Source organism: Berghia stephanieae, chromosome 2 (assembly GCF_034508935.2).
Source record: "Berghia stephanieae isolate SIO BIC M18660-M18661 chromosome 2, UCSD_Bste_1.3, whole genome shotgun sequence".
Classification (NCBI taxonomy): domain Eukaryota; kingdom Metazoa; phylum Mollusca; class Gastropoda; order Nudibranchia; family Aeolidiidae; genus Berghia; species Berghia stephanieae.
Genome location: NC_088361.1, coordinates 77,753,611 through 77,779,677, shown reverse-complemented (window position 1 = coordinate 77,779,677; position 26,067 = coordinate 77,753,611). Strand labels below are relative to the sequence as shown.

At 34.8% G+C, this 26,067-nt stretch overlaps 2 protein-coding genes across 2 annotated transcripts in view; one reads left to right on the top strand and one right to left on the bottom strand.

Moving 5' to 3' along the window:
- The window catches only part of LOC144963733 (uncharacterized), an 11,222-nt gene extending 7,483 nt beyond the window's left edge, over nt 1-3,739 (top strand). The window contains exon 7 of the mRNA XM_078897681.1: nt 1,533-3,739. Coding sequence (XP_078753807.1) covers nt 1,533-1,791 — 259 coding nt within the window. The 3' untranslated portion in view covers nt 1,792-3,739. The remainder of the gene's footprint in view (nt 1-1,532) is intronic.
- A 695-nt stretch (nt 3,740-4,434) lies between these two features.
- LOC144965568 (uncharacterized) lies at nt 4,435-20,839 on the bottom strand. The gene is made up of 6 exons (XM_078901051.1): nt 20,701-20,839; nt 11,733-11,952; nt 8,612-8,641; nt 8,131-8,238; nt 6,537-6,553; nt 4,435-5,357 (listed from the first exon to the last, which is right to left on the bottom strand). The coding sequence occupies exons 1-6, from the start codon at nt 20,713-20,715 to the stop codon at nt 5,340-5,342; spliced, it is 408 nt and encodes a 135-aa protein (XP_078757177.1). The 5' UTR covers nt 20,716-20,839; the 3' UTR covers nt 4,435-5,339.
- Nucleotides 20,840-26,067: the final 5,228 nt, after the last annotated feature.

Here is a 26,067-nt window from a genome sequence, read left to right as displayed (position 1 = left end):
GATGATAAGACGGAGGTGCTGTATGTGCGGAACAGGAAGTGGAAAAGTGAAACAGATTTGAAGTTGGGGGATGCCTCCATTCCAATAGTTGACAAAGTGAAAAACCTTGGCACATTCTTAGACTCTGGACTGTCGATGGAGCATCGGGTTAATAATTTGGTTAGATCTCTCTTTTTCCAACTAAAAAGATTACTTCCATTAGACGGTTCATATCTGAGGATGTGACCAAGCACCTGGTTGTGTCCCTCGTACTATCGAAATTGGATTATTGCAATGTTCTGTTGTTTGGCGTTTCGCAATACAATCTGAAACGTCTTCAGATTGACCAAAACAGCGCTGCCAGACTATTATTCATGAAGCGTAGGTGCGACTCTGTCCGACCTCTGTTTCATGGCCTGCATTGGCTGCCTGTAAAGAAAAGGATTAAATTCAAAGCTTGTGTTTTAGTTTATCGTTGTCTTGAAGGTACTGCCCCTTCCTACATTTCGGAACTAATTGAAACATATTCAAAACCCCGCTCCTTACGTTCGGTCAGTGATTCCACAAAACTAGTTGTCCCTCGAATTCGGAAAAATGCTGGAATGAGATCCTTTTCTCATTTCGGACCCTCTAATTGGAACGCCTTACCGCAGAGCATTCGTGAAAAAGAATCTTTGTCTATTTTTAAACGTTCGCTTAAAACATATCTGTTTCGATTTTAGTAGATGGTATGAGAAGCAAGATAGGTTTGGTTTTTGTTGTGTGTTGTGTGTGTGTGTGTGTGTGTGTGTGTGTGTGTGTGTGTGTGCTTGTGTGTGTGAATGATTATGTTTCAGCCAAAGTAATTTATAATTTAAGCGCCAAGAGTCTGGTGTCTCGGAGTTATAGCGCTATATAAGTTTTCAGCATTATTATTATCATTATAACAATCTAAACTCTGGGATACGTATATTCCCAATTGATCTCAAAGGAAAAGACTCTAGACAAAGTGGGCGTGGTCCTCTATTCGTTTGTTAAGGTCCGGTGACCTCCGCCATGCGCAGAGCCATTTCCATTTTAATAGATTTATGGGTCTAAATCTCAAGTGTTTACCTAAGATACCTCTTAGTTCTCTGTAAATGCTCTCGGAAGTCTTTGCGATTTTTGCAATCATAAGGGTTGCTATGATATAAATATTTATCTCATTGATATGGTAAACTTTAGGCTTATAAAAGTCACAGTACTTTTCCCTTTTAAATGCTAAATTAGTTTTAAACCAGATTCAAAGATCCCTTTGGATCGGTGGACGCGCACCATACGTTTAAATCAAGCGATCAACACTGAGGTGACTACTTTTATTAAAGTTACCTCTATTATGACAAAATTTGCATCATCATCATCATCATCATCGTCGTCGTACTGATATCATCGTCTTCCTCCTCCTCCTCCTCCTCCTCCTCCTCCTCCTCCTCCTCCTCCTCCTCCTCCTCCTCCCCCTCCTCCTCCTATCCGGCAATAACAAACACCAAATAATCTTTTTAAAAGAAAAACATGCTTTTGTGAATTTCCTGAAGGTTTTTCCGCCTTGAAGATGTGTTCAGCTATGGGTTTTTACGACAAGCATTGGTGGACGTACAACTTATTCACGTTGACCAGGTCACAGTAGAAAGTAACGAGTATCTAAAGTGTATCCAAAGATACAAGTACAAATGCAAGTACTTGGCAGCCCAAGTCAATTTCAGATTATTGCCCCGTTTGATGGATAAGATGGCTCAGTTCCGAAGAAGTATGGGCCTCAGAGGAAGTCAAAGTGGTTTTGATGAATTACTATAGCAGGTATTTACTAACGAGACAATTGACGTAAAGGTCATTTTGGAATAACCCACACACTCGTGTGGTGGTGGTAGTAGTAGTGGTATTATAGTCCGTTCCAAGTCCCGTGTGCAGGAATATTTCAAATTCCTCCAAAGTTACGAAAGGTGGAGCCGTGATTTTTTGCATGCCGGTTATATTTTAAGTGACATTACGAATTTTAAATATCGAATATCGATAATGATTGACCACACGCTTTTCTCACAATGACAAATTTCTTTGATCTTTTCATCGTTTGCATTAAAATATGACTCAAACTTTAAAATGTTTAACATAATGGTGTGTGTTGATTCTCTTTCCCGTGAGGAAATAATCCTAACAAAGTTTCATTCAGTGGCGTAACGTAGCAATAAATAATTTTGGGTTGCTTGAAATAGTTTAATTATGGATAGCATTTATTATCTATTACTTCACAGCATTGAAAACAGGCGGCGTTTATACGATATCTCTTCGCTAGTGGGCAACGGCCAAATAATAAATTGGACGACATAAGCAGCCCGTTAGGTGCTTATTCATATTTCGGACAAAGGCATAAATGTTAAAAAACAAGGGGGTCTTCGAATATTTACGCCCGTCTCCGACAGGACGAGGAGAAATACCTTTCACAAAGACATAACACTCGACCAACTGTTGAGCAAGGTCGGATTCTCTCTGGAAAAATACTTGTAAATTTTTCTCTGTGACAAATGTGAATGTTTAATCCATATTCTTTATCAGTTTTTATGAATGTAGAATTCACAACGAGAAGCTAGGCCTCTGGCTTTCAAATAATAAAATGTAACAATTGTTTATGTCAAGTGTGTACAAAGTGTACATTTTGTTGTGTCATTTTGACTCAATAATAGTGAATAGTGCATGTGAATCTCGTGAAATTGAAACCCCTGGTCAAGTCTGTGGGTTTATCGATCGTTATCACAACATTAATCACTGTGTATAACATCGTATTGTAAAACATCAAAATCTTTACTCATCCAAGACCCTTCGTTTTTTATAAAATTCTAAAGTATGACACTGAAACCGATGAAAATAAATCGGCTTAATGTCACAAAGAATTCGAGTGTTCGAGCCGGGCATGATATATATCATATTTCCATGTGCTCAAGGATGACCCACTTAGTGAAAAGTGTTCACAGTTTGAGAAATATCCAACTTTACAATTAATTGATCAGTTTGCTCAGCGTGACTCATGGGAATGTTAACAAATTTCATAAACAAAGCAGCGTGTCCAATAGTTGTACAGCAACAAATCATGTGATCGATGACTAGGTTGCACGAAAACATGAATATAGATCGCTCCCATTATCATTAAAATCCATCTGAAGGTTGTGAAGACATCCACGTCAACGCACACGGGTTGTGGAACGAACTATGGTAGTAGTAGTGTAGTATTAGTCGTAGTAGTAGAAGTAGTAGTAGTAGTAGTAGTAGTAGTAGTAGTAGTAGTAGTAGTAGTAGTAGTAGTAGTAGTAGTAGTAGTAGTAGTAGTAGTAGAAGTAGTAGGAGTAGTAGTAGTTGTCCTTCGGCTTTATAGTATTATCCTATGACGCTCACCTTCGGACCGAAAGGTCCAGGGTTCGTGTCCCGCTATGATTTGCTTATAGTTGAGTCCTTGTAGAAGAGTCTTTACTCACATTCTCCAACTGTACTCGGGTGAAAAATGAGTAACTGACCTTAACAACGTTGTCTGTGGGAAAGAAATTGTGATACTGCCTAACAGAGAACGATAGGGGCTGCCTGATGCCTGGGATCGTGAATATACTAACGAAAGAGTGAAAATGGAGAGGCTTCGGATGAGAACAATACAGACGTCATGTCTCGTCCAATATTATGTTAAGCTTTGCTGTTGGCTAAGAGCCCCACCCCAGTAAGCGGTTCGAGCACGTTTAGTGGATATTGAATTATACAAATGCTCAAGTGCTTTTATTATTATTATTATTATTATTATTATTATTATTATTATTATTATTATTATTATTATTATTATTATTATTATTATTATTATTATCATTAGTAGTAGTATTAGTAATAATAATAATGATAATAATAATAATAATAATAATAATAATAATAATAATAATAATAATAATAATAGTAGCAGTAGTAGTAGTAGTAGTAGTAGTAGTAGTAGTAGTAGTAGTAGTAGTAGTTGTTGTTGTTGTTGTTGTTGTTGTTGTAGTCGTAATAGTAGTAGCAGCAGCAGCAGCAGCAGTAGTAGTAGTAGTAGTAGTAGTAGTAGTAGTAGTAGTAGTAGTAGTAGTAGTAGTAGCAGTAGTAGTAGTAGTAGTAGTAGTAGTAGTAGTAGTAGTAGTAGTTGTAGTACTAGTAGTAGTAATAGATGTATTTTTCCGGGGAGTCTTATGTCCCGTATCCCTTTTTGTCTCCGAAATAAATGATAGTACTTATCTATTCATATTTGATATATATGAAATGAACAAAGCATTGTTTATCTAATCTTGAGGGACGAATGAGAAAAGATTTATCATTTATCAGAAACCTCATTCTGTTATCACCCCCACCCCCCTTTAAAAAAAAAATCTCACCCCACTTATTCGTTTACATTCATTACATGAAACAAGAAAATAAAGGACGATCAAACTCTATGGATACAAAATATGAAATGAAATCTTTTATTATGTGCTCAGATAGAAAAAATGTTAAACATCATTGACAATTCTGACGTGCTCTGCAAAATCACGTATTTAGAATTTTGTCCAGAAAACTCGTCCTTCAAATATTGATCGCTGAAAATGACCCTCATCTCGACAAAATCTCGGTTGAAGATTTTGATAAGATTATTATGAGGGTCATAAATTTTAATCGATCGATTTTAAAGGGCGAGTTTCCAGGCGAAAATTTTAAATACATGTTTCTTTTCTTCAGACAGCTTCAGACTTGTATTTTGTTTTTTATGTTGTTTTCTCTATTTTTCACACAAAGAGGTCCATGAGAACGAACTACACTCATTTATATTTATATTTATTTTATTATTCATCTAAGTTCCTTCCAAATTATTTTTTAGTTTTGTCTTTGTATCTTTTTTTTCAATTGCATGTCATCACGTGGTTCCATTTGTTTGGAAAACTGTAATTTTGCCCAATATCAACGCTCAACGTATATTTATAATCAAAGCATTTGCTTATCGGTTATCAAAAACTATGAATACATCATCCGTTTCAAATTTTTCACATTGTTAAGATAAACCAAATTTTCCTCAATTTTACACATTAGTTATCATCTTCATCATGAGAGCAATATCTATTGACTTCTCTGTATAAACTATCCTATTTTGGACTATGCATCGTAAACGTTTATAAGATAGAGAGATTAAGTAATTACTTTTTAAAACTTACAAGTATTACAGCAAGTTCTAAAATCGAATTACTGATTCCCTTTGGTGTTGTTTACATTAACGACATAATTTGCTTTGTTGATGACGATGATGGAATTATTGAAGTATGTGAAGATGATGTTCTGATGTGGCTGTCTTCTTCTTCTTCTTCGTTTTCTCTTTATACAACATACAGGCGCTGAAAATAAAGATTTAAAAGATAGTTATCGCGATGAATTTAGTGTATTGAGGAGCAGTGTAGATGGTTTCGATAATAAGATGACATAGGGGTGTATTCTTTTACAATCAATCTAATCATTTTACTTCTAGCCGTCCTTATTGTTATGTACATTTTAACTCAATGTTGAACAGAAAAATAATCAAAACCGCTTGACATTACCGGCATTCACACTTTTAAAAAAATTAAGTTTCCAACGTCTTTTTCCATGATACAATAAAATAGGATCTCTTCTGCTCCTTTCATTTCTCAAATTTCAGTATTTTTTGTTGTGTCTTCAAAAAACAATATTTACACATTAAATTTAGTTAAAAATAGTCTGTTCGACAATCACAATTTTGTTGTATTTGGATTTATTGTTGTATTTATTTTATTGGGGGGCGGGGGGGGGGGGACTTCCAACACTTTTATCAAAACTCTTTTTAAAATCCTGAATACTTGAGAAATTGCTCATACCTTGGATGGATTTAATATTATAAATTCTAACACTGCACTAAAACAAACGGAAAAGTAGACTTTTACTACAGTTTGATATTGTTTGACATAGAGTTTTCAAATTATATGAACACCGCCGGCGCCAACGAATGAAAAAGCATCCAAAGGTTTAATACATCTTCTTATGATGAACTAGTTACGTGCTCTTAGTTGTTGACGATTACAATCTTACTTAATCAACAGCATATATTTGAAATGCATCGTGTTCTTTTGAAAACCAAGAGCATTTTATATAAGGAGTTTATTTTCATTGCTTAAATGAGAAATTCATACATAATTTAATTGAATCGACGTATACTTATTTGCAGGTCTGATAACTCACATTGTTATGGTCTCATTGCTTGTATGTATCTAAGTTATGCTCAAACCAACGCAAAATAATGTTCATTAAAATAGTGTTACAAAGAGCACATAATTGCGTCCAGTTATCAGGCCTGCAAAAATGCTCAGGTCAAACTGAACCACTAACCATTTTACTTTTGATTCATTTCTTAATTTATTAGTTTATCCTCAAATCCATTTTAAAAAAGTTCTCATGTCTATTTGTTCTTCTTCTCTCATATCTATTAAACATTATCATTTTGTCTTTTGTTTCTTATCAATATTAATGTTTTAATATATGAAAATTAATTTATCTTTACTTACCACTCGACGGCCACCGACTGGAGAAAGAAAGAAAAAAGGAGATATTAAATCTATGTAAATATAGACTGACAAATAAAGAGGTTAAAATTAGACAGAATAAAAGTAATGCCCCACATATCAGCCTCCCTTATTTCTTCATTGATTTATGTTTGAAGTTGTATCATTGTAGCATTAAAGTAAACTTATATCGGCAGCAATATGCGACTTAGGTAGATAATGTGAAATCCAGTATAAAGTAAAATTATCGCTCCTAATTGCTGCAAGACCTTACGGGTGGGCTCGGAGAACAAAGTTTGAATTCAAAAACACAAAAGTGCAAAAATCCCTTATTCTACCCGAATCGAAACGTCATAAGTTCGAATCCGGATGGAATTTATAAATTACACGGGAATGTATTGTATTTATCCAAAAGGAGTTGTCGCGCCGTGCAAGAATTATGCTCGTCCTACGAGTTCAGCATTTATGCTGGCTACAGACTGGATGTATAACGTTTTAAGCACATACAGTAAATATTCCCCTTCCTACATAAAAACTTGTAACTTCTTTTAACGTTGTTGATATTTTCTTCATGAAGTCATAAGTTTGAACGATCTTTAGTGTATTATTTTTATTATAATTCTATAAAGACTGTCCTTAAAACAGAATTGCCGGGGTTCAATTGCCCCAATGTGTTATGATATTATCATAAAACTTTAAAAATATGAATATATGAAACGTCAATCAGCCGTCCAAAACAACGAAATAAAAGGATTGACAGCAAATACGATGGAGTATCAAGTATTTATCAAATAAGACATTGATGAGTGGATGAACTCCTGTCTATCTATGTCTCCCATTGACAAGATGATCTTCTGTGTATGGAAACGTCACTTGGCCATTGATGTCACTCAATCTTGACACCAAGTCACTGAAATTACCTTGTACGTTTTTGGGTTGGTTTTTATTTTTGTCTACATAGAGTCACCACTCATCCTTTCCACCTTTCCGTAATCCGCGCTGTCTCCGGTATCCTAGCACGCGTTTTGTGAGACGAATGGTCTATTCTTGTTCTCTCTCTATCTATCAATGACCTGCGTATCTCCGGTGTCATCGTCATCACGATTTATTTTATAAATGACATCATCATCATCATCATCATCATCATCATCATCATCATCATCATCATCATCATCATCATCGTTTTCATCCACGTCATCGTTAAAATCACCGTTATCATCTTCATTATCTTTGTCTCGCCTCCTACTCCACCTCCTCCTTCTCCTCATGGCCATCATCGTCATCACCATCACCATCATCATCTTCATCATCATCATCATCATCATCATCATCATCATCATCATCATCATCATCATCATCATCATCATCATCATCATCATCATCATCATCATAATCATGATCATCATCATCATCACTTATTCACAGTTTACAGGTAGGATTATCCAATTGTTATGGTCTCATTGTTGTAACATTAGAACAATGTTACAAGAGGCCCATAATTAATTGTGTTCGGTTATCAAACCTGCAAAAATAATGTCAACATAGATTAAACAGCATAATGTTATATCTGGGCTCTAAAGTACTGTTTCATACTTACATCTCCTTGAAGTGATTCCTCTTGAATATGACGATCTACTGCTTGGGAAAGCTTGAATAACACCACGTGAAGGAGCGACAGGGGCATGGAGAGGGGCTCTTGGAAGGCCTGTAATGATGCATTTTAAGAATTGGAACTTAGGCACGCTCTATTACTCCAAACAGCCTAAAAATTCGAATTTCTTTGTGGATGAAATAAAAGACACACTGATTGACTTTAGAAATTAATAATGCTATTGTTCTTTTTTTGTCATCACTTATTTGTCACACGACTAAGTATAAAAAATAAAAGAGAGAGAAGCGAGAAAGCATATTAAAAAGTAATCAGTTCGTCTTTGAATAGTTCATTGAACATGTAAGTTAGATAACAATTCAACATCATCGGGGGTCGCTCTCGCTGAGTGAACAATAATAATACTATGCTATTGATCTACAAAGAAAGTAAGTTAGAATTTAACCGATGTATAAAGGAAAAAATTTACCTGGCATATAATAGCTGTCACCAATATCAACTGTAAAAAGAGAAAGAAAGCAAAAAATAATTAATAAATTTGTTAATATAATTTTCATTTGCGTTTGCGCCCTGTAGAGACATGCGATTGAAAATGATACGTTTACAGTTTTTAGTCTTGATTGTTTTCACTGATGCTCCTTTGATCCATTTTTATAATGATTATTATTAGAAGGCGGAAAAACAACCAGGCAAGAGAGCAAAACGGAAATTTTATTGAGATCTTTGTGTTTATTATACTTCTGTAAACGTTTTGTTGAATTTCATAACGATCGCAATTTCTATAACATTAGTTTATTTCTTTATCAAAGATAATTAAAAATTAAGGGGGATCGTGGCTGATGAATATGGTCTTCGCCACAAAACCAATGGCTACCGGGATCGAATTCAATCCATTACACTATAGACACTTTTTACCAAGTCAATTCTCCCTAACATCCAGGATGCTGTTCTTATGCAAACCTTGAGTAGAACTAAACAGTCGAAAATCATTTCCTCATATGATTGAACAAATAATATATATATACTAAAAAGAAAATTCTAGTTTTCACATCTGAAATTTGGCCATTTGAAAACAAGAACTTCAGATCTGCATTGCTCTTGAGAAAGAAAAACACGGTTTTTTTAATGTTGTTTTTTTTTTTTTTGTTTCTTTTTTTCTTTTCGGGAAGGGGGGGGGGGGGGGTTGGCTGTTGTTTTTTTTTTTTTTACTTTGGCCAGAAACCTTGCCCTTCAAATATCGATCGATTAAAGTGACCCTCATCTTGTCAAAACTCAAATTTGAGATTTCACTTCAAAGAATGACCCAGGTTTGAGAGGTTTTGACAAGATGAGGGACATCTTAATCAATCGATATTTGAATTTGAAGGACGTGTGAATTTGGCCAACATTTTTAAAACGTGTTTTGTCATAGTGCGGCAGGTAATATTAAACATTGTCTGATAATGTCCTTTTTACAAAAGGAGATAAATAACGTATTACTAGAAGCATTGACTATCATAAATCCGAGGAAAGGAAATATATAATTGTTCACATTGTATATAATTGAATTCCTTTTAAAACCTTCATTCCATACGAATAATTTTTTGATAAATTTGACGTTTAAAAACGATAATAAATTGAAAAAGGCGAAGAGGGAAAGAGATGAGGAGAGGAAGCAAAAAAAGAAGGATCTCAAGGGTGAAGGAAGAAGAAGAGGAGATAGAGAAAAAGAAAGAAACAAGAAAAGTGACAAGAAAGAATACCATCTTATTCCCGTAATTACTGGGGGGTTACAAGTACGTAGAGAGTAGCTTGAATTGGCATTGAACCCTAACAGCCGTTTAGAATAATAAATAATTCCATTCATCTCTCATGAAACAAAAGCCAGTGTTTACCAGTCACGATCAAACATGTTTCACAAGTATGTATATTGATTGTTTATGACGGACGTCTTTGTGCACCACAGTTGTGTTGTCTGGGAAGCGGAAAATGACGAAAAGGTTGAGTAGTGGGAGGATAGGGAAAACTAACGAAGGAGTCAAGATAGGTAGCAAGAAGAAGCCCATATCGTATTGTTATGGCTTTGGATTGGACCCTCATAGTTAAATCAAATAATGAATAATCTCATCTGTCTCTCTTGAAACAAAGGCAGGGTTAGTGTATCGTTATTACTATTATTATTATTATTATTATTATTATTATTATTATTATTATTATTATTATTATTATTATTATTATTATTATTAGTAGTAGTAGTAGTAGTAGTAGTAAATAGTAGTAGTAGTAGTAGTAGTAGTAGTAGTAGTAGTAGTAGTAGTAGTAATAGTAGTAGTAGTAGTAGTAGTAGTAGTAGTAGTAGTAGTAGTAGTAGTAGTAGTAGTAGTAGTAGTATGTGTTCGCCTTTGAGCACTTTGTAACTTTTTTCGCGCAGCATAAATGAATTATTACAATACATTAGAAGTTATGATCAATTATATTGCTTCCTTGTGCAACATAATTTCTTTTTTGTCTTGCTGGAGAAGGAGGATAAGAAGGGGGAGGAGGAGAGAGTTAGGATGAGAGGGAGGGAGGAAGAGGAGGAGGAGGAGAAGACGCAAGGAGAAATGGGAAAGATGAAAGGAGGAAGAAGAGTACCAAAACACGAATCTCCATCTTATTCCCGTAAGCAATGGTCCAAATGCACATAACTATTAGCCAGCAGTGGCATTGAACCCAAATAGTCAAATATTTAAATGACCCCATTAATCTCTCTTGAAAGAAAAACACGGATACGTATAAATTGTTTATTGCGTCCTTGAGCAATTGACGTCGATAAACCCTATTCATTGGCATTGGCCGATCTTAGTATATCTACTTCATATACTTATAAATCAAATGCACCAATTATGACATGATCGCATTCGCTCAGATATGTAAATAGCATTGTCCTTGATCGTGTGCCATATAAATAAATAATGTCTTGATCTCACATGATCTGCTCCTTAATTTATCACTTCCACATGATCTGTTGTCCTTGAGGAAAAGTAAATTTAATGGGAAAACTGCTTTATTGTTACTATTATATCCTCTCCACTGAGAATAACTCGTGCTAGAATGTCATATCTACAGGGAAAGTACTAGTAACGGAATCTTTTTCAACATTTGCATACTATTTGTTTTTCATTACTATGAATGGGGTAAATTTGATACAAGTTTAAAAAAAAGAAAATTCATCGCACAAAAAAAATATTGCAAGTTTAAATCATTTCTAAATATATAATTCAATTATAAGTCAAAAAAAAAGGTGAAATTATTTTAATGGTTATGAGGAGGGGAGGAAGGGGGGGGGGGGGGGGGGGCGAAGTGGCCGAGTAGTAAGGGCATTGCACTGTGGTCCGGAACGGCCGGTTTCGAGCCCCACTTCGGGCAATTTCATTTTTTTTTCTTTAGGCAAGATTTTAAACTCCCAATTTGCTGACTTTGGACAGTGATTCATGTTGTCATCAGACATCTTGTTTGATAGATTATCTATAATCGTTCACGGAATGCCTAAGCGGCGGTATCTAGTAATGCCGTGGTGGAAGGGCGTTATTTTTATTATAAAATGGAAATAACTACAATTTCAGACTCACCAGAAGATACAAGGCTTCCTCCAAAAGGTGATGCTGCTAAACCGCCAGAGGTGAATGGTGAACCTGCAATGAAGGTTGTGTCTGGCGTGTCGTAACTTACGTCATGGAGCAACATACCACCTCCTGAGCCAATTGGTTGCATATAAGTTACATCGCCGAGGGCACCGGTCAAGGTCAGACAGGCAGACACGACCAAGACGATGTTATAAGGGGATATAACCTGAATTTAAAATTTGAAGAATTGTACATGTAATAGTTACGGAATTGGGGCTAATTACAATAACATAAAAGGCAGATCTAATGTTTCACCGATAAATATTTAAAAAAATTCCGGTCATAAAGCAATGCTTTTGTTTGCAGTTTCCATTATGATTGTAATACAGTTTTTGACTTTATTATTAGATTTTCAGACCGAGAAGGGGAGAGGAAAGGGGAGGGGTGGGGTGGGGACGGGTGGGGGGGGGGGGGGGGGGGGAGACCCGATCTTCGGAAGTCACGATATATACACTTTAGGTCAACATCGTATTATAACAATGTGTAATGTTATAAGTAGTGCAGAGCACGGAAAATTATTCAAGAAGGTAAATATAAACGGTCATTAATTTTCAATACATGCCCGCTTACCGCAACCTTTAATATGAGTTGTTGAAACGAATAATGCAATTACGTCATGACAAATTTATGTCAAGATCTTTAATGCATTTTAGCTAGACTGGTTATTTCCTCGACGAGTTGTCAACGTTTAACTCTCCTTTTAGATTTAAAAAAACTTATTCTGGGTTTTATATCCCGATACATTTTGCAATGTTGTGAATTGCTCCCGTGTGAACCTGATGATATAAATCAATGCAAACAAAGACAACCATTACTATGTTATGTATGTCTCATAGACTGACACGTTACATGGTTATTTTGATGTCAATGATTGTGTGTCTTTTATTTCCGGGCCATGGCCTCATCTTGTCATAGTCACAGCTATCTTCATTTCAAACAGGAAACGATACATGTATTCTAACTGTTTAGAATAGTACCGTATAATGTATTGTTTCCTACTCTGAAGAAATCATACCCTGATTTGTTAATACTAACCGCGAACAAGGATAATGAAAGATTGTATTCGTTCTCCAATCAGTAATGTCCTGTTTTGGTGACAGCATAACAAATACATTTACATTCGATCTTGACAGATATATGTTTTATTTGTCTGGATCTTTGTCTTTGTCCTTTTCTGTGCCTGCTTGCTATTCATATCAGGACGGTTAGTCTTCGATCATATTCCACAGAAGAACGGGTTTGTGAGATCTTACACGTTTGTTATTTTTACTAGATTATTTTCTTATGCAGCAATCGAATAATCTTATGTTGTTTAGATGTCTTTTCCTACTATCTACTGATAACGTTCGCACACAAAGAATGGTTGCTTTATGAGATTACTGACATGCGTAATATAGCAATGACTATGAAAATTTTTGTTTTCTATTTTTGTAAGAAATACTACTCTTAAATCAAAGCCCTATCTCCACTGAGTAAAAATCTTTTTGAATCTTGAAAATCCATTAATATATAACAAAGTTATGCAGTTTCAAAGATGTCATTTATTTGGATGACTCATAAAGAGAAAAAAATACGGAAAATATGGGACGCCTTTTCTGCGTTTTATTCTGGTTTGTGCCTGCATCTCTCTTAATACGTGGAAATAGATATTAAAACTTGGCAATTTTATGGAAAAATTATCAGAAAATATGATGAAGACATCAGAAGAGTTCTAACTTGTATAGTTTTAGAGGTGTATGGCTAGGGTCAACTATAAATTTGTTTTAAAATATACATAATATCAATCATTTGGAACTTTTCCGAAGAGTAATCTTGTGTCTACAACCCATACAAATGACACGAAAAATGCCTGCTGAATTATTATCAATCAGTCCCGTAAGACCATGGCTTATGTTCTAGTATTTATTTGAGAGAGAGAGAGAGAGAGAGAGAGATAGAGAGAGAGAGAGAGAGAGAGAGAGATAGAGAGAGAGAGAGAGAGAGAGAGAGAGAGAGAGAGAGAGAGAGAGAGAGAGAGAGAATGTGTTAATCTACTATCCCTATGACATAACAATGAAACAATACCTTAATTTGAAAAAAGCGCGCGAGGATTTGTGTCATCCGTCGTCGCGAACAAGGTTGCCAGATGGCCACGTGTGTGGCAAATATATAATTTTGTTTCTTTTTTTACATTTTATTCATCTATGTTTGTCTCAGTGACATTTATCCTAGTCTATTCAATTTTCTGTTTGTTAAAATTTAGTTCATTTTAAGTGAATGAAATTTGAAATAATAATAGAAGAAATGTGCATATATAACTTTATGAGCGACAAAATCTCTCCTCTTTGTAGTTTTAGAAATATTGTACTCCAAAGAGTAAAAATCTATTTTTAACGGTATTCTGGTAATCGTACGAGTTTTGTCGCTTGACATAATCTAAAATTACCTCTTTTCTAACTGTGTGCCAACTTTCAGTCATATTCAATTATAAACAGCGTCGTAATTAATTTTTAAAAACAGCATGTACGAAACGGCTTCGTCCCATATTTTGTCCCGAATTTGGGCATTTATGAGCGAAAAAGAGTCCCAAAGATTTGTGCGGGATTGTCATTGCTACGTAATATGAATATTTAAGATATATAAATGCGATTTTAGTATTTGTATTATTCATTCATGACTCTTTTATGATGCAATGTGTCGCATCCCCGGTGACAAAGAGTATTTAGCGTACATATCAGGTAAAACCTTCTTGCCTTCGAAAAGGCAAGAAGGTTTTACCTGATAAGTACGCTAAATACTCTTCGTCACCGGAGGTGCGACACATTGCATCATAAAAGAGTCATGAACGAATAATACAAATAATAAAATCGCATTTATATACAGTTTATCCACGGTTTTGTGATCATGTCCTTAACGTTTCATAGCATGTCTGTTGCTGAAAATTTAGCACTAAACATAGGTATAAAACAGATGTCTTCAGTGGGATTAGATATGTCATAGTTTGACACCAGAAGCACATGCTTATTTTAAGACTCTTCCCAATATTCCAGGGAAATTATCTTGTACAAAGTCATTCGAAGGACTTTGACAAGGATACAATCTCGGGGAGCTTGTTTTGATTTGAAAGTAAACCACCACATAATAAAAATATCATCGAATGAGCGTACCAATAAGACCAACATAAAATCTATGTTGGTAATCTGACAACTACAAATTGGAGGAGGTGCCTCATCTGGAAGAAATATTTAAATCTTCAATGCTATCTAGAGACATAGAAACCCTGGGAAACACCGATTATGATGTATTGTGCTTATGCAGTATTTGATTAATATATTGAATATATTTTTAACATTTCACAATCATGTTATACGGGAGGGGATATTGATAATTTAAATTTGATGCAACGCTGCTATCTAAAATTTTAGATATCTAGACTTCAGGTTCTGTTGGGTTTAGGGATTTGAAGTATATACTAAGCTGTAGGAAGCTGTGACAAACAATATTGAACAAAATTGATCATAACAACATTTTAAATAGAATGAAATGCTACTTATTCAAGCTGTAGATCTAGTATTCATTTCACAAATACTTTTGGGAAATTTGGAAAAGCATTTTGTTGTTGAGAGCTTTGCAAATTAAAGCAGTACCTATTATGCTGATATGCACTAGATTCTGGAAATCAAATTGTTAGAACAAATATGAATCTTGAATTAATTGCAATGCGCGATAGTAAAGAATATATATGATTTGCAAAAATAAAGTTAAAAACATCGTTTTAATTCCAAAATCACTGTAAGGAGTCTAAATCAATATAAAATGGTACCAGAATGGATGGGTCTATGTCAGTATTTTGTCTTTTGTATTTCCTATAGGATGGTCAGATTATAGACTGTGGCTGGATTTATATCTGTCACTTCGAGCACCAACATTATGGCTGTAAAGAAAGACGATCACTTGAGCCTCTAAGCCAGCTACCCTTAACTTACCATTGAAAACTCGCTTTTGTCTGACTCTGTAACCCTAAATACTCATTACAACAGTTTAATAATAAAAGTTTCCAAGTAAAAATAATATAGGTTATCTCATTAAAAAAAGTTTAACCAATAGTCGGGAGCTAAATTAATGTGCAAGTTATTGCATGCTCCTATCATTAATCTTTCCTCCAACATATCCATGTTTTAAACAGTAGGGTTGGGAGTCAACATTTTGATCAACGAGCAATTACTGGCAAATTACTGGCAAATTTTAAAAAATCATAAAACTATTTTATAGAGTTACAAACGAATGACATGCAAACGTTTCTTAAATTGACTCAAATAGATTCTGATATTTATAAAATCTACCATGGCTTAATGATCGGCCATTTGATGTTGGCAATGCCATCTGATCGCCATGTTCTCAGATTCATTTGCGTTAACTACAGACTTTATTACTCGGCCGATTTGAATCGTTGATGTCTCAAAAGATTCGTCTAGATCCGTGTTAATTTCAACAATACAGTATGATGATAATTGAAATAAATGAGTGCCTTTCCGCAATGGCCTTTATTTCCCGGCAATATTGCGGGTTCTTCAAAGGTTTGTTGAAAAAGGTATTGAATGCATTTTGTATTTTAAATTGTATCCACGTTATATCTATATCTTATTCCCACAATAATAAAACCCAGTGCTAAACAGTAAAATGTTAAACAAGAATAATTTGACGACTTTCATATTTGGGTTCAATCTCATTCAAAGCAAATAATGAACGTTGGTGCAGTTTAGACACTGACATTGAAGGCTAAGTAAATCTCACTATTCTGTAACACACCAAATTGCAGTTCTCTGGTAAAGGACACCTTTGCTTTTGTTCTTATTTTGGCCAGAAAACTCTTACTTCAATTCTCTCAAACCAGTATTAAGTTGGATAGTTCTGGAAAATGAATTTCTGGTAACAAATATTATTTTTATTATGTATATTTCTCTTGTTATGTTGGATGATTAATACAATTTCTTGCATTGCAAAACCAAATAAAAAAAAACAACAAACAAAAAAACCCAAACCAAACAACAACAAAAAAGCAAGTTTGAAGGTCCTGTTTCTTATAATTTTATTTCGATATATACATTTCGTGTTCCGACTCATTCCTACATATTATAACCTTTTTGACCGATGGGTTACAAATATTGGTACAGTAGAATTTGGATACTTTTCACAAAGGGACACGATTGCACAAAACGGACTAAAAATGTAAATGTGGTCATGGGTGAAGCAGGGAGATTTTTATTATGGTATAATGAACTATTTTGTGCTGGGGATGTGATTTGCCACCACTTTCATTTAATACCACCTTGACAAGTCATAACAGTGTGAGAGACGTTCCGAAACGACACACTTTATCCCTCAGAACAAAGTACAACAATATGAAAGGAAACCACAATAAGCTGTAGCGATGACCAACCATATTCTTATTTGATGCGTCGTTGGCGAGGTTTGATGGAAGACTATGACTGAAAACACCAATGACAACATAACTCAACAAAAGTATATTTCCAAAACTGGTGTCCAAGTTAATGCAGAAAGTCAACATGAAATTACTGAAACATTGACATCTGGATTTCTCCTCTTTCCTTGAATTTGAAACTGACACACCCAGAGGTATTTCTCCTGCTCTATTGCAGTACCACTTACAGATCTTCAAGTACGATCCAGGTCAGGAACAAGCAACACGTACAGGTTCCACAAATTGTAGAAAGCGACTCAATGCACCTCAATGTGGAGCCCGACAAGTCCATTTCTGGTTAAGAACTTTTGTCTGTTTCTGTCGGTACGTCCACTTCTTCCATCACCAAACCTGCTTTTAAAACCCCTCAAATTCATAACACTGCTGAGAGTGAAAAAATATTCAGACTCTGAATCATTGATTGAGACCAACAATGTATTGACATGAATAATAAAACCACAGATCTTGTGGCAAAACGTTGGTAGCCTGATGTACGCGTTTTATTTAAAAGACAGTATGGGTCGGGCTTTGACAAAAGGAATTGTAACTTAGTTTTATCTTTTTTTATTTCTTAAAAAAAGCTATGCTGTTTTTATTACTAAACATAAAAATAGAAGCGGTTCATGGCACCAATTCATCCACTAGAGTCCCGCCACTGTTTATACACACCATGTATATACACATATAGAAAATATTAGGAACATGCATATTTCGAACGTCATTTAATGGATGTGAATCATGGACAATCGCAAAAAAGAAAGATGAGAATAAAGTCAGTGCATTTTTTTAATGTAAATGCTACCCGGAAATTATCCGCATTCTCCGGACAGCAAGGGAAACTAACCAAAATATGAAAGGGGCCCTGGGGTAGTATCATATCAAGATTATACAGAAACTAAAACTTGCCTATTTTGGGGTGGGGGGGGGGGGGGGGGGGGGGGGGGCGGGACATATCAATAGACATGACACCTTTGAGAAAAAAAAATTCGAGTGTTATTTTGAAACTTATAATTTGTACCATCTAAATCAGTTTGCCCTAATACAACCTCACACTGGAAAAAACCGGGTATTATTAAAACTTTTGGCCAAAACACTCGAAATATCAATCGATAAAAATGACCCCATTCTTGCCCCAAAACTCACAAACATGAGATTTAAACTTACTTATATATTTACTTATGCGCTTAACATGTCTGAATCTCCCGTACCCTTGCATTTCCCAGACAGTTCCTACAAATGTGACCAGTGCAAATGCGTCTAAAGTTTAAGACACTCACAATAAAAAGTGTCTTCTGTCTCGTTCATTTTACCCAAAAAGGATAACAGTTGAGATAGATTGAAGATTATGTTGATAGTAATAAATACACGCGTTATAAGCCTACATACAAATTGAGGCAGGTAAATTAATGATAAATAATGAAAGCACACAGTGCATCATCGTCATCATCATCATCATTATTATCAACATCATCATAACTATCTTAATAATCATTAACAGTATCATCAGTATCGGCGAAAACGTTCTTCTTCCTCTTCTTCTTCTTCTTCTTCTTCTTCTTCTTCTTCTTCTTCTTCTTCTTCTTCTTCTTCTTCTTCTTCTTCTTCTTCTTCTTCTTCTTATTATTATTATTATTATTATTATTATTATTATTATAAATATTTTTATTATTATTATTATTATTATTATTATTATTATTATTATTATTATTATTATTATTATTATTATTATTATTATTATTATTATTATTATTATTTTATTATTATTATTATTATTATTATTATTATTATTATTATTATTATATCATTATTATTATAATTATGATTATAATTATTATTATTATTATTATTATTATTATTATTATTATTATTATTATTATAAGTAGTAGTAGTAGTAGTAGTAGTAGTAGTAGTAGTAGTAGTAGTAGTAGTAGTAGTAGTAGTAGTAGTAGTAGTAGTAGTAGTAGTAGTAGTAGTATCATCATTTTTATTAATAGTTAGTAGTTATTATTGTCATAATCATCATCTTCATCATGGTCATCATTATCATTATTAAAGCAATTATTAACCGTTTATGCATATCATATAAAATATTTCGATCTTATTGCACATAATATATAATAAGTGTATTAATCGTTATAAGAATTAGTCAAGTATCAAGGCCTTTGTGATGCATCCAACCAAAGTCTGGAAAAAATATACTCGTTTGATTCAAGTGTGAATGAAAATCCTCACAGGCATGTTTTTAGTCAGTGAAATGCGTTTTATAGACAACACGTTCAATATTACAAATTGGGCTAACAATACGCAAACTTGTCATAGAAACTTAAAAATCCCGAAAATGACTTTCACTTTTAGAGTGTAAAATATCTATATTTTGAACCTCTCTTATCTCGATAATCCAAAATGATTCTCTTCTAAATAATAACAAAGCAAATATAATGTTTGAGAATAGAGATTATCGTATCATCATTAATGTTACGAATATTATAGATGTAAATGTTCGGATCTTCACAGTCATTCCGACGTGCACATTTCCTGATATTAGGACGTCGACTTTGTGTTCTTATGTCATCGCAAACCAATGTGTACTTATGCACTATGGGCTCATTGTTATATTGAAAATACTCTTAAATCGACGTAAAATAGTGTCCATTACAACAATGGTAAATCAAATCCATAATTGTGAATGGTTATCAGACACGCACGTATGCATAGACCGATGTCTGTCTACACCTCCGACACGTTTTCGAACTATTGGTGAAATACATACGGAGACATAATACCCCATATTGGTATTCAAACAAAGGAATACCATCAATTAGAATATACCTGTTGATTAATTATTTATCATTGTTTTTTTTCACCTGATTATTCTGGTCATTTCGTGATTTATAAAACCAGAACGGAATAACTTAATAAGGAGCCAGAAACACATAAACCTATTTCCATTTGGGACAACTCGTGAGCCTGTCATATGAGAGGACGCATTGATACCAAATAATATTCCTCATTTTCCGAAATTTCCCAAAATCAATCAATATTAAACATGCAAATGTTGGTAAATGTAATGCAATGGCATCATATGTATGCACTGTTTTGACCTTTGTAATTGGAATAACCATTGGGCTATCAGTATACATTTTATAAAGTAATTTTCTGCTGAGTGTACACACTTCGGGTGTTCAATATTTGTTAGAGTTTGATTAGCCTTGTTCTTTTACTCTTCTAGTAAATTGCAAACATATTATTTTTAATCTTTAAATATTTCCATTTTTTTTCTTTTACTACTGGCGCTGAAATAATAATAAATGAGACTTCGACCCAACTCTTAAACGAAACATCGACAATTCCAGACCATTCGGGGGTTTGCACAATTCTTATTAACTCTGCATGTTGTAACACGTTTCTGTTCCTCCTTTTAATTGTAAAAATTCAAGTAGATTTTCTCCTTACCTGAAATCTGTCCATTGTGATGGGGGATGTATGAATTAGCAACCTAACGGGTCAGCTCTCAACTCTCAAGGAATACAACTCCTAAACAACAACACAAAAGAGTTAAGACTCTGCAAGAAGATCTACCGTTGTCTGCGTCAAAGAAAACTTTCTTGATCTTTTATGTATGCGCAGAACGAGCATTTAGGGAGAGGGGGAGGATATGCCATGTCCATTTTTGGGCTTAATCATACACTGTGACAAATTTCCTAATGACCGCCTCACGATTATTGTTCCTGACATCCGCCAGACATGATCTATGTGCATGACAAGTGGGCGACTAACCTTCTGACAGGTCACACTTTCTACCATCATCTGTCTTATTTTGTTTTGTATTTTTATCGACTAAATCCCCTGATCGACCGATCCCCCTTTGACCAGCGGCAACCAGAGGGTTGGGGTGTGGATGGTAGTTGTAACGTTTTTAGTGATACTGGTGGTAGTTAATGTGGTTCAGTATTGAGGAAGAATTCTGCACAAAATCGTAGTTTCCTGAGAAATGTTGATTGTATTCATATCTCAGAGATTATAGAAAAGCCATTCAGACAACTTATAAAAATACATTAGTCAAATTGGGTCCAATGATTATAAAGTTGGATCAAATTTATATGAACGTGCACAGACAATTTGTGGATATATTCATTTTAGATGTACGATATTCTGCGAGAAAAAGCTCATTTCTTATAGATACAGATCTATCTTGTTTTGTTTGGATAAGAAATCACTAGTCCTTACCTTATCGTTATGCTTACTTTTACAAGATAAGATAATATAGTAAATACAGATAACGTATTTAGTTTTCACCACATATCATATTTATTGCATTGCCAAATCCCTTCTATTTTTGTTAATATACACATCCTTGATTTTATTTCCATACGTTTATAATACAACATGTTTCTTCGTTGTAGCCGAGTAATACATTATTCTAAGGTCCAAACCGCAACAATAATAGATCCCTCTGTATCTAAAAACAGAGACCAACTATTCTTAGTTGAATTGCACCAGGTGTAGGAATTTTGCGGTTTTTTGTACTAAGGAAAGAATGATTTATATCATTCGAATCGTAATAAACCGTGATGTGTTTGAACGGATTACCAAAATAACATACGAATAGCGCTTTGCTCGCTCACGCATTTCACTTTGCTAAAGAAATTGTTTGATTTTTATGGATCTTCAAAGAAAAATATGTATCAAAGGGATGTAGAATGTTTTGTAGTCGGAATAATGAGATTCGCTGATGAAGGCCAATAGATATAAATCTTGGAATGCATTGTGAGTTTGTAGTGTGTTTATGTGTGTGTGTGTGTGTGTGTGTGTGTGTGTGTGTGTGTGCGCGCGCGTGTTTGTGTCTGTATAGTTATACAACGGCAAGGGATATTGTATTTTGCATTACAAAAGTATATAAAAGCACACGACGAAACGTTTCAGTGACTGATTGTGCACGATGCGGGTATGAAGCCACTACTTTTCTCTGTTTATTTTAATAATAATAATAATAATAATAATAATAATAATAATAATAATAATAATAATAATAATAATAATAATGCTGAAGACTTCAAAAGCGCCATAACACGGAGACATCAGACTCTAAGCGCTTTAAATTGCAAATTACTTTGGCTGAAACATACTCATTCACACACACACAACACAACACAAACCAGACACCTATCTTGCTTCTCATACCATCTCATCTACTAAAATCGAAACACATGTTTTAAGCGAACGTTTAAAAATAGACAAAGATTCTTTTTCACGAATACTCTGTGGTAAGGCGTTCCAAACAGAGGGTCAGAAATGAGAAAAAGGTCTCATTCCAGCATTTTTGCGTATTCGAGGACAACTAGTTTGGTGGAATCACTGGCCGAACGTACGAGGCGGGGTTTTGAATATCTTTCAATAAGTTACGAAAAGTAGAAAGGGGCAGTACTTTCAAGACAACGATACACTATAAAACACAAGATTTGTATTTAATATTTTTCTCGGCAGGCAGCCAAAGCAGGCCATGAAACAGAGGTCTGGCAGAATCGCACCTACGCTTCATGCATACGAGTCTGGCAGCGCTGTTTTGGACAATCTGAAGACGTATCAGATTATATTGCGAAACGCCAAACAACAGAGCATTAAAATAATCTAATTTCGATAGTACGAGGGACACAACCAGGTGTTTGGTCACATCGTCAGATATGAACTGTCTAGAGGAAGCAATCTGTTTTTAGTTGTTAAAAGAGAGATTTAACCAAATTATTAATCTGATGCTCCATCGACAGTCCAGAATCTAAGAATGTGCCAAGGTTTTTCACTCTGTCAACTTATTGGATGGAAGCATCCCCTAGTTTCAAATCTGTTTCCCTTTTCCACCTCATGTTCCACCACATACAACACCACCGTCTTATCATCATTCAGTTTCAGTCTGTTCTCATTCATCCATTTATTAACACTTTGGATACAATTCTTACTAATGGCTGATACTTCTTGTAAATTTATCGTATTGGAGACGCAGTACAATTGCGTATCAACAGCGGGTTGATAGTAAGACAGACCAAAACTTCTGATGATTGTTCCAAGTACTGAACCATGGGAAACCCCTCAATCAGGAATGATTTCCTCAGGTCTATATTCATCCACCGTAATAATCTGTTTACGATTAAACAAATATGACCTAAACCAATCAAGCGGTGCACCAGACACGCCAAAAGTAATTTCAAGACGGTTTGAGGAGAAGATTGTGATTAATAATATCAAAAGCAGACGATAGGTCAAGCAAATTATAAGCCAACTGAAATTTTACTTAAAGGCATTTATTTTTAAGATGAGACAGTAATTGTTTCAAAACAAGCTTTTCCAAGACTTTGGAGAGAAAAAGAAGATTAGAGACAAGGCGATAGTTTTTTTAAGTTCTTTAAGTTGTGCAGCTATGTGGTCTAGTGGTATGACACTCGCTTTCGGATCGGAAGGTCCTGGGTTCGAGCCTCGCGCTCGGCGCATATGTGAGTCCTTGGAAAAGGCCCTTTACTCACATTCTCTCACTGTACTCAGGTGTAAAATGAGTACCTGGCCGTTAACAGCGTTGTCTTTGTCCGAAAAAATTGTAATATCGCCTAACATGTCCCGTCCTACATGTTAAGTGTTGCTGTTGACCATGGACCACTTGTAAAATGCTTTGAGCACATTTAGTGGAAATTGCGCTATATAATTCTCAATTTAAAAAAAATCTAGATTGGGTTTTTTTTTCAAAAGGGGTTTGACATGAGTAACTTTGTTAATGTCTGGTACAGCACCTGACTGCAACGAATTATTAACAATTTCTGCAAATGGTGTTAAAATTACATCAATGCATTTTCATGGTAGTATTTACGGGGTCTAAACCATAACTTTTAGTTGGAGACGACATATTGCAGTGACGTAAGTCAGCTTCAGTGATCTTTGATAATTAATCACCATGAAACGTCAAATATTCCACCATTATCAGAGAAACAGTGACCAATAATTGCAATAATTGGCAGATTGTTGTTTTGGAAGGCTTGAGCTAAAGAAGGTAAGAAAGCATGGAACGCAACATCTGAAATCCTTAATAAAGTGACCATAACTGAAGAGTGATTTTTATACAAAATGATATAAATAAGGTCTATGAAGAAGAACATAGCTTTGAACATACACACAAACACACGCAGAGGCACTAATAGGCATTTATATATATATATATATATATATATATATATATATATATATATATATATATATTATTTTAATATTTACCACAATGTTGGAGTCAGTCTACATCGATGTTTCAGGCCTTTTAGCCACCGTCAGGACTGTGTGTTACATGAAAACCAAACTCCAACATTGTGGTAAATATTAAAATAATAATTCGCTCTATTGTTACATGTCGAACACTATGCGTACCATATGTGTATCAAACACCATTCAATATATATATATATATATATATATATATATATATATATTCCTTCATGGAATGCCTTGGCTGACGATATCGTATGGTGTGGCGGAAGGGCATAATTTAAAAAAATATATATATATAATAATTTTTTTTTTATTATGCCCTTCCGCCACACCATACGATATCGTCAGACAAGGCATTCCATGAAGGAATATAGATATTTCATCAAACTGGATGTCTGATGTCAACAAGAATCACCCGTTATCCAAGTGAGCAAATTGGGGTTAATAATCTTGCTCAAGGAAAAGAACCAAAGTGCTTGAAGCGAGGCTCGAACCCGCGGGGCCTTCCGGGCCACAGTGCAATGCCTTAACCACTTGGCCACTTCGCCCCCATGGCTAAAAAAAAATTACTACTGTTATGTCAAGAATCCGATTATTAAAGAATTAAAATAATACTCTAAAACAAAGAAATATCAACTACAGCGAAGACCACGATCACAACAGCAACATGATCTTCAAAGATAGAAATGTTTATTAACGTTTTGACCCAACATTATATCGCAATCAAATATAATTTACTGTGCTTTTTAAGCTTTAGTTGCAAGACTCACGACGGTTATTAAAGTGTTGGTGAGTGTCTAAAGGTCTTGAGGGGAAAATGGAGGAGACACCATAATAACTTTACAGCTTTTATGACATAAAATGATATATTATCGATTCTCCGAGTTATTAAAGAAAAAGAAGTGAGAACGGGAAAGGGGCGGGATAGTCGCATCCATAGAGCTACTTTCATTGGAGCAATATGGAGAACGACCGGGTTTTAAATATACTCTGCTCCCTGTCTGAGTCGTTCTGATCACTATTTCCCCCTTTCCGTTTGGCAGATGTGTGTGGCCTTGCCGTGAACTTGTAAAGGATTCTGGTGTTTGACGACGACATCTGACTATCCTCTTAATATTCTTACTGTGAATACATGAATGATCAATGACGTCAGTCATGGCTAGTGATTTTGACGGCTATCCGGATGATGGGGATAAACGAGAGGAAATAGTACAGAAATAGGGATGGTGGATAGGATGAAGGAGGAGGAGGAGAAGAAGAAGAAGAAGAAGAAGAAGAAGAAGAAGAAGAAGAAGAAGAAGAAGAAGAAAGAAGAAGAAGAAGAAGAAGAAAGAAGAAGAAGAAAGAAGAAAAAGAAGAAGAAGAAGAAGAAAAGAAGAAGAAGAAGAAGAAGAAGAAGAAAGAAGAAGAAGAAGAAGAAGAAGAAGAAGAAGAAGAAGAAGAAGAAGAAGAAGAAGAAGAAGAGAGGAGGAGGAGGAGGAGGAGGAGGAGGAGGAGAAGAAGAAGAAGAAGAAGAAGAAGAAGAAGAAGAAGAAGAAGAAGAAGAAGAAGAAGAAGAAGAAGAGGAAGAAGAATGAG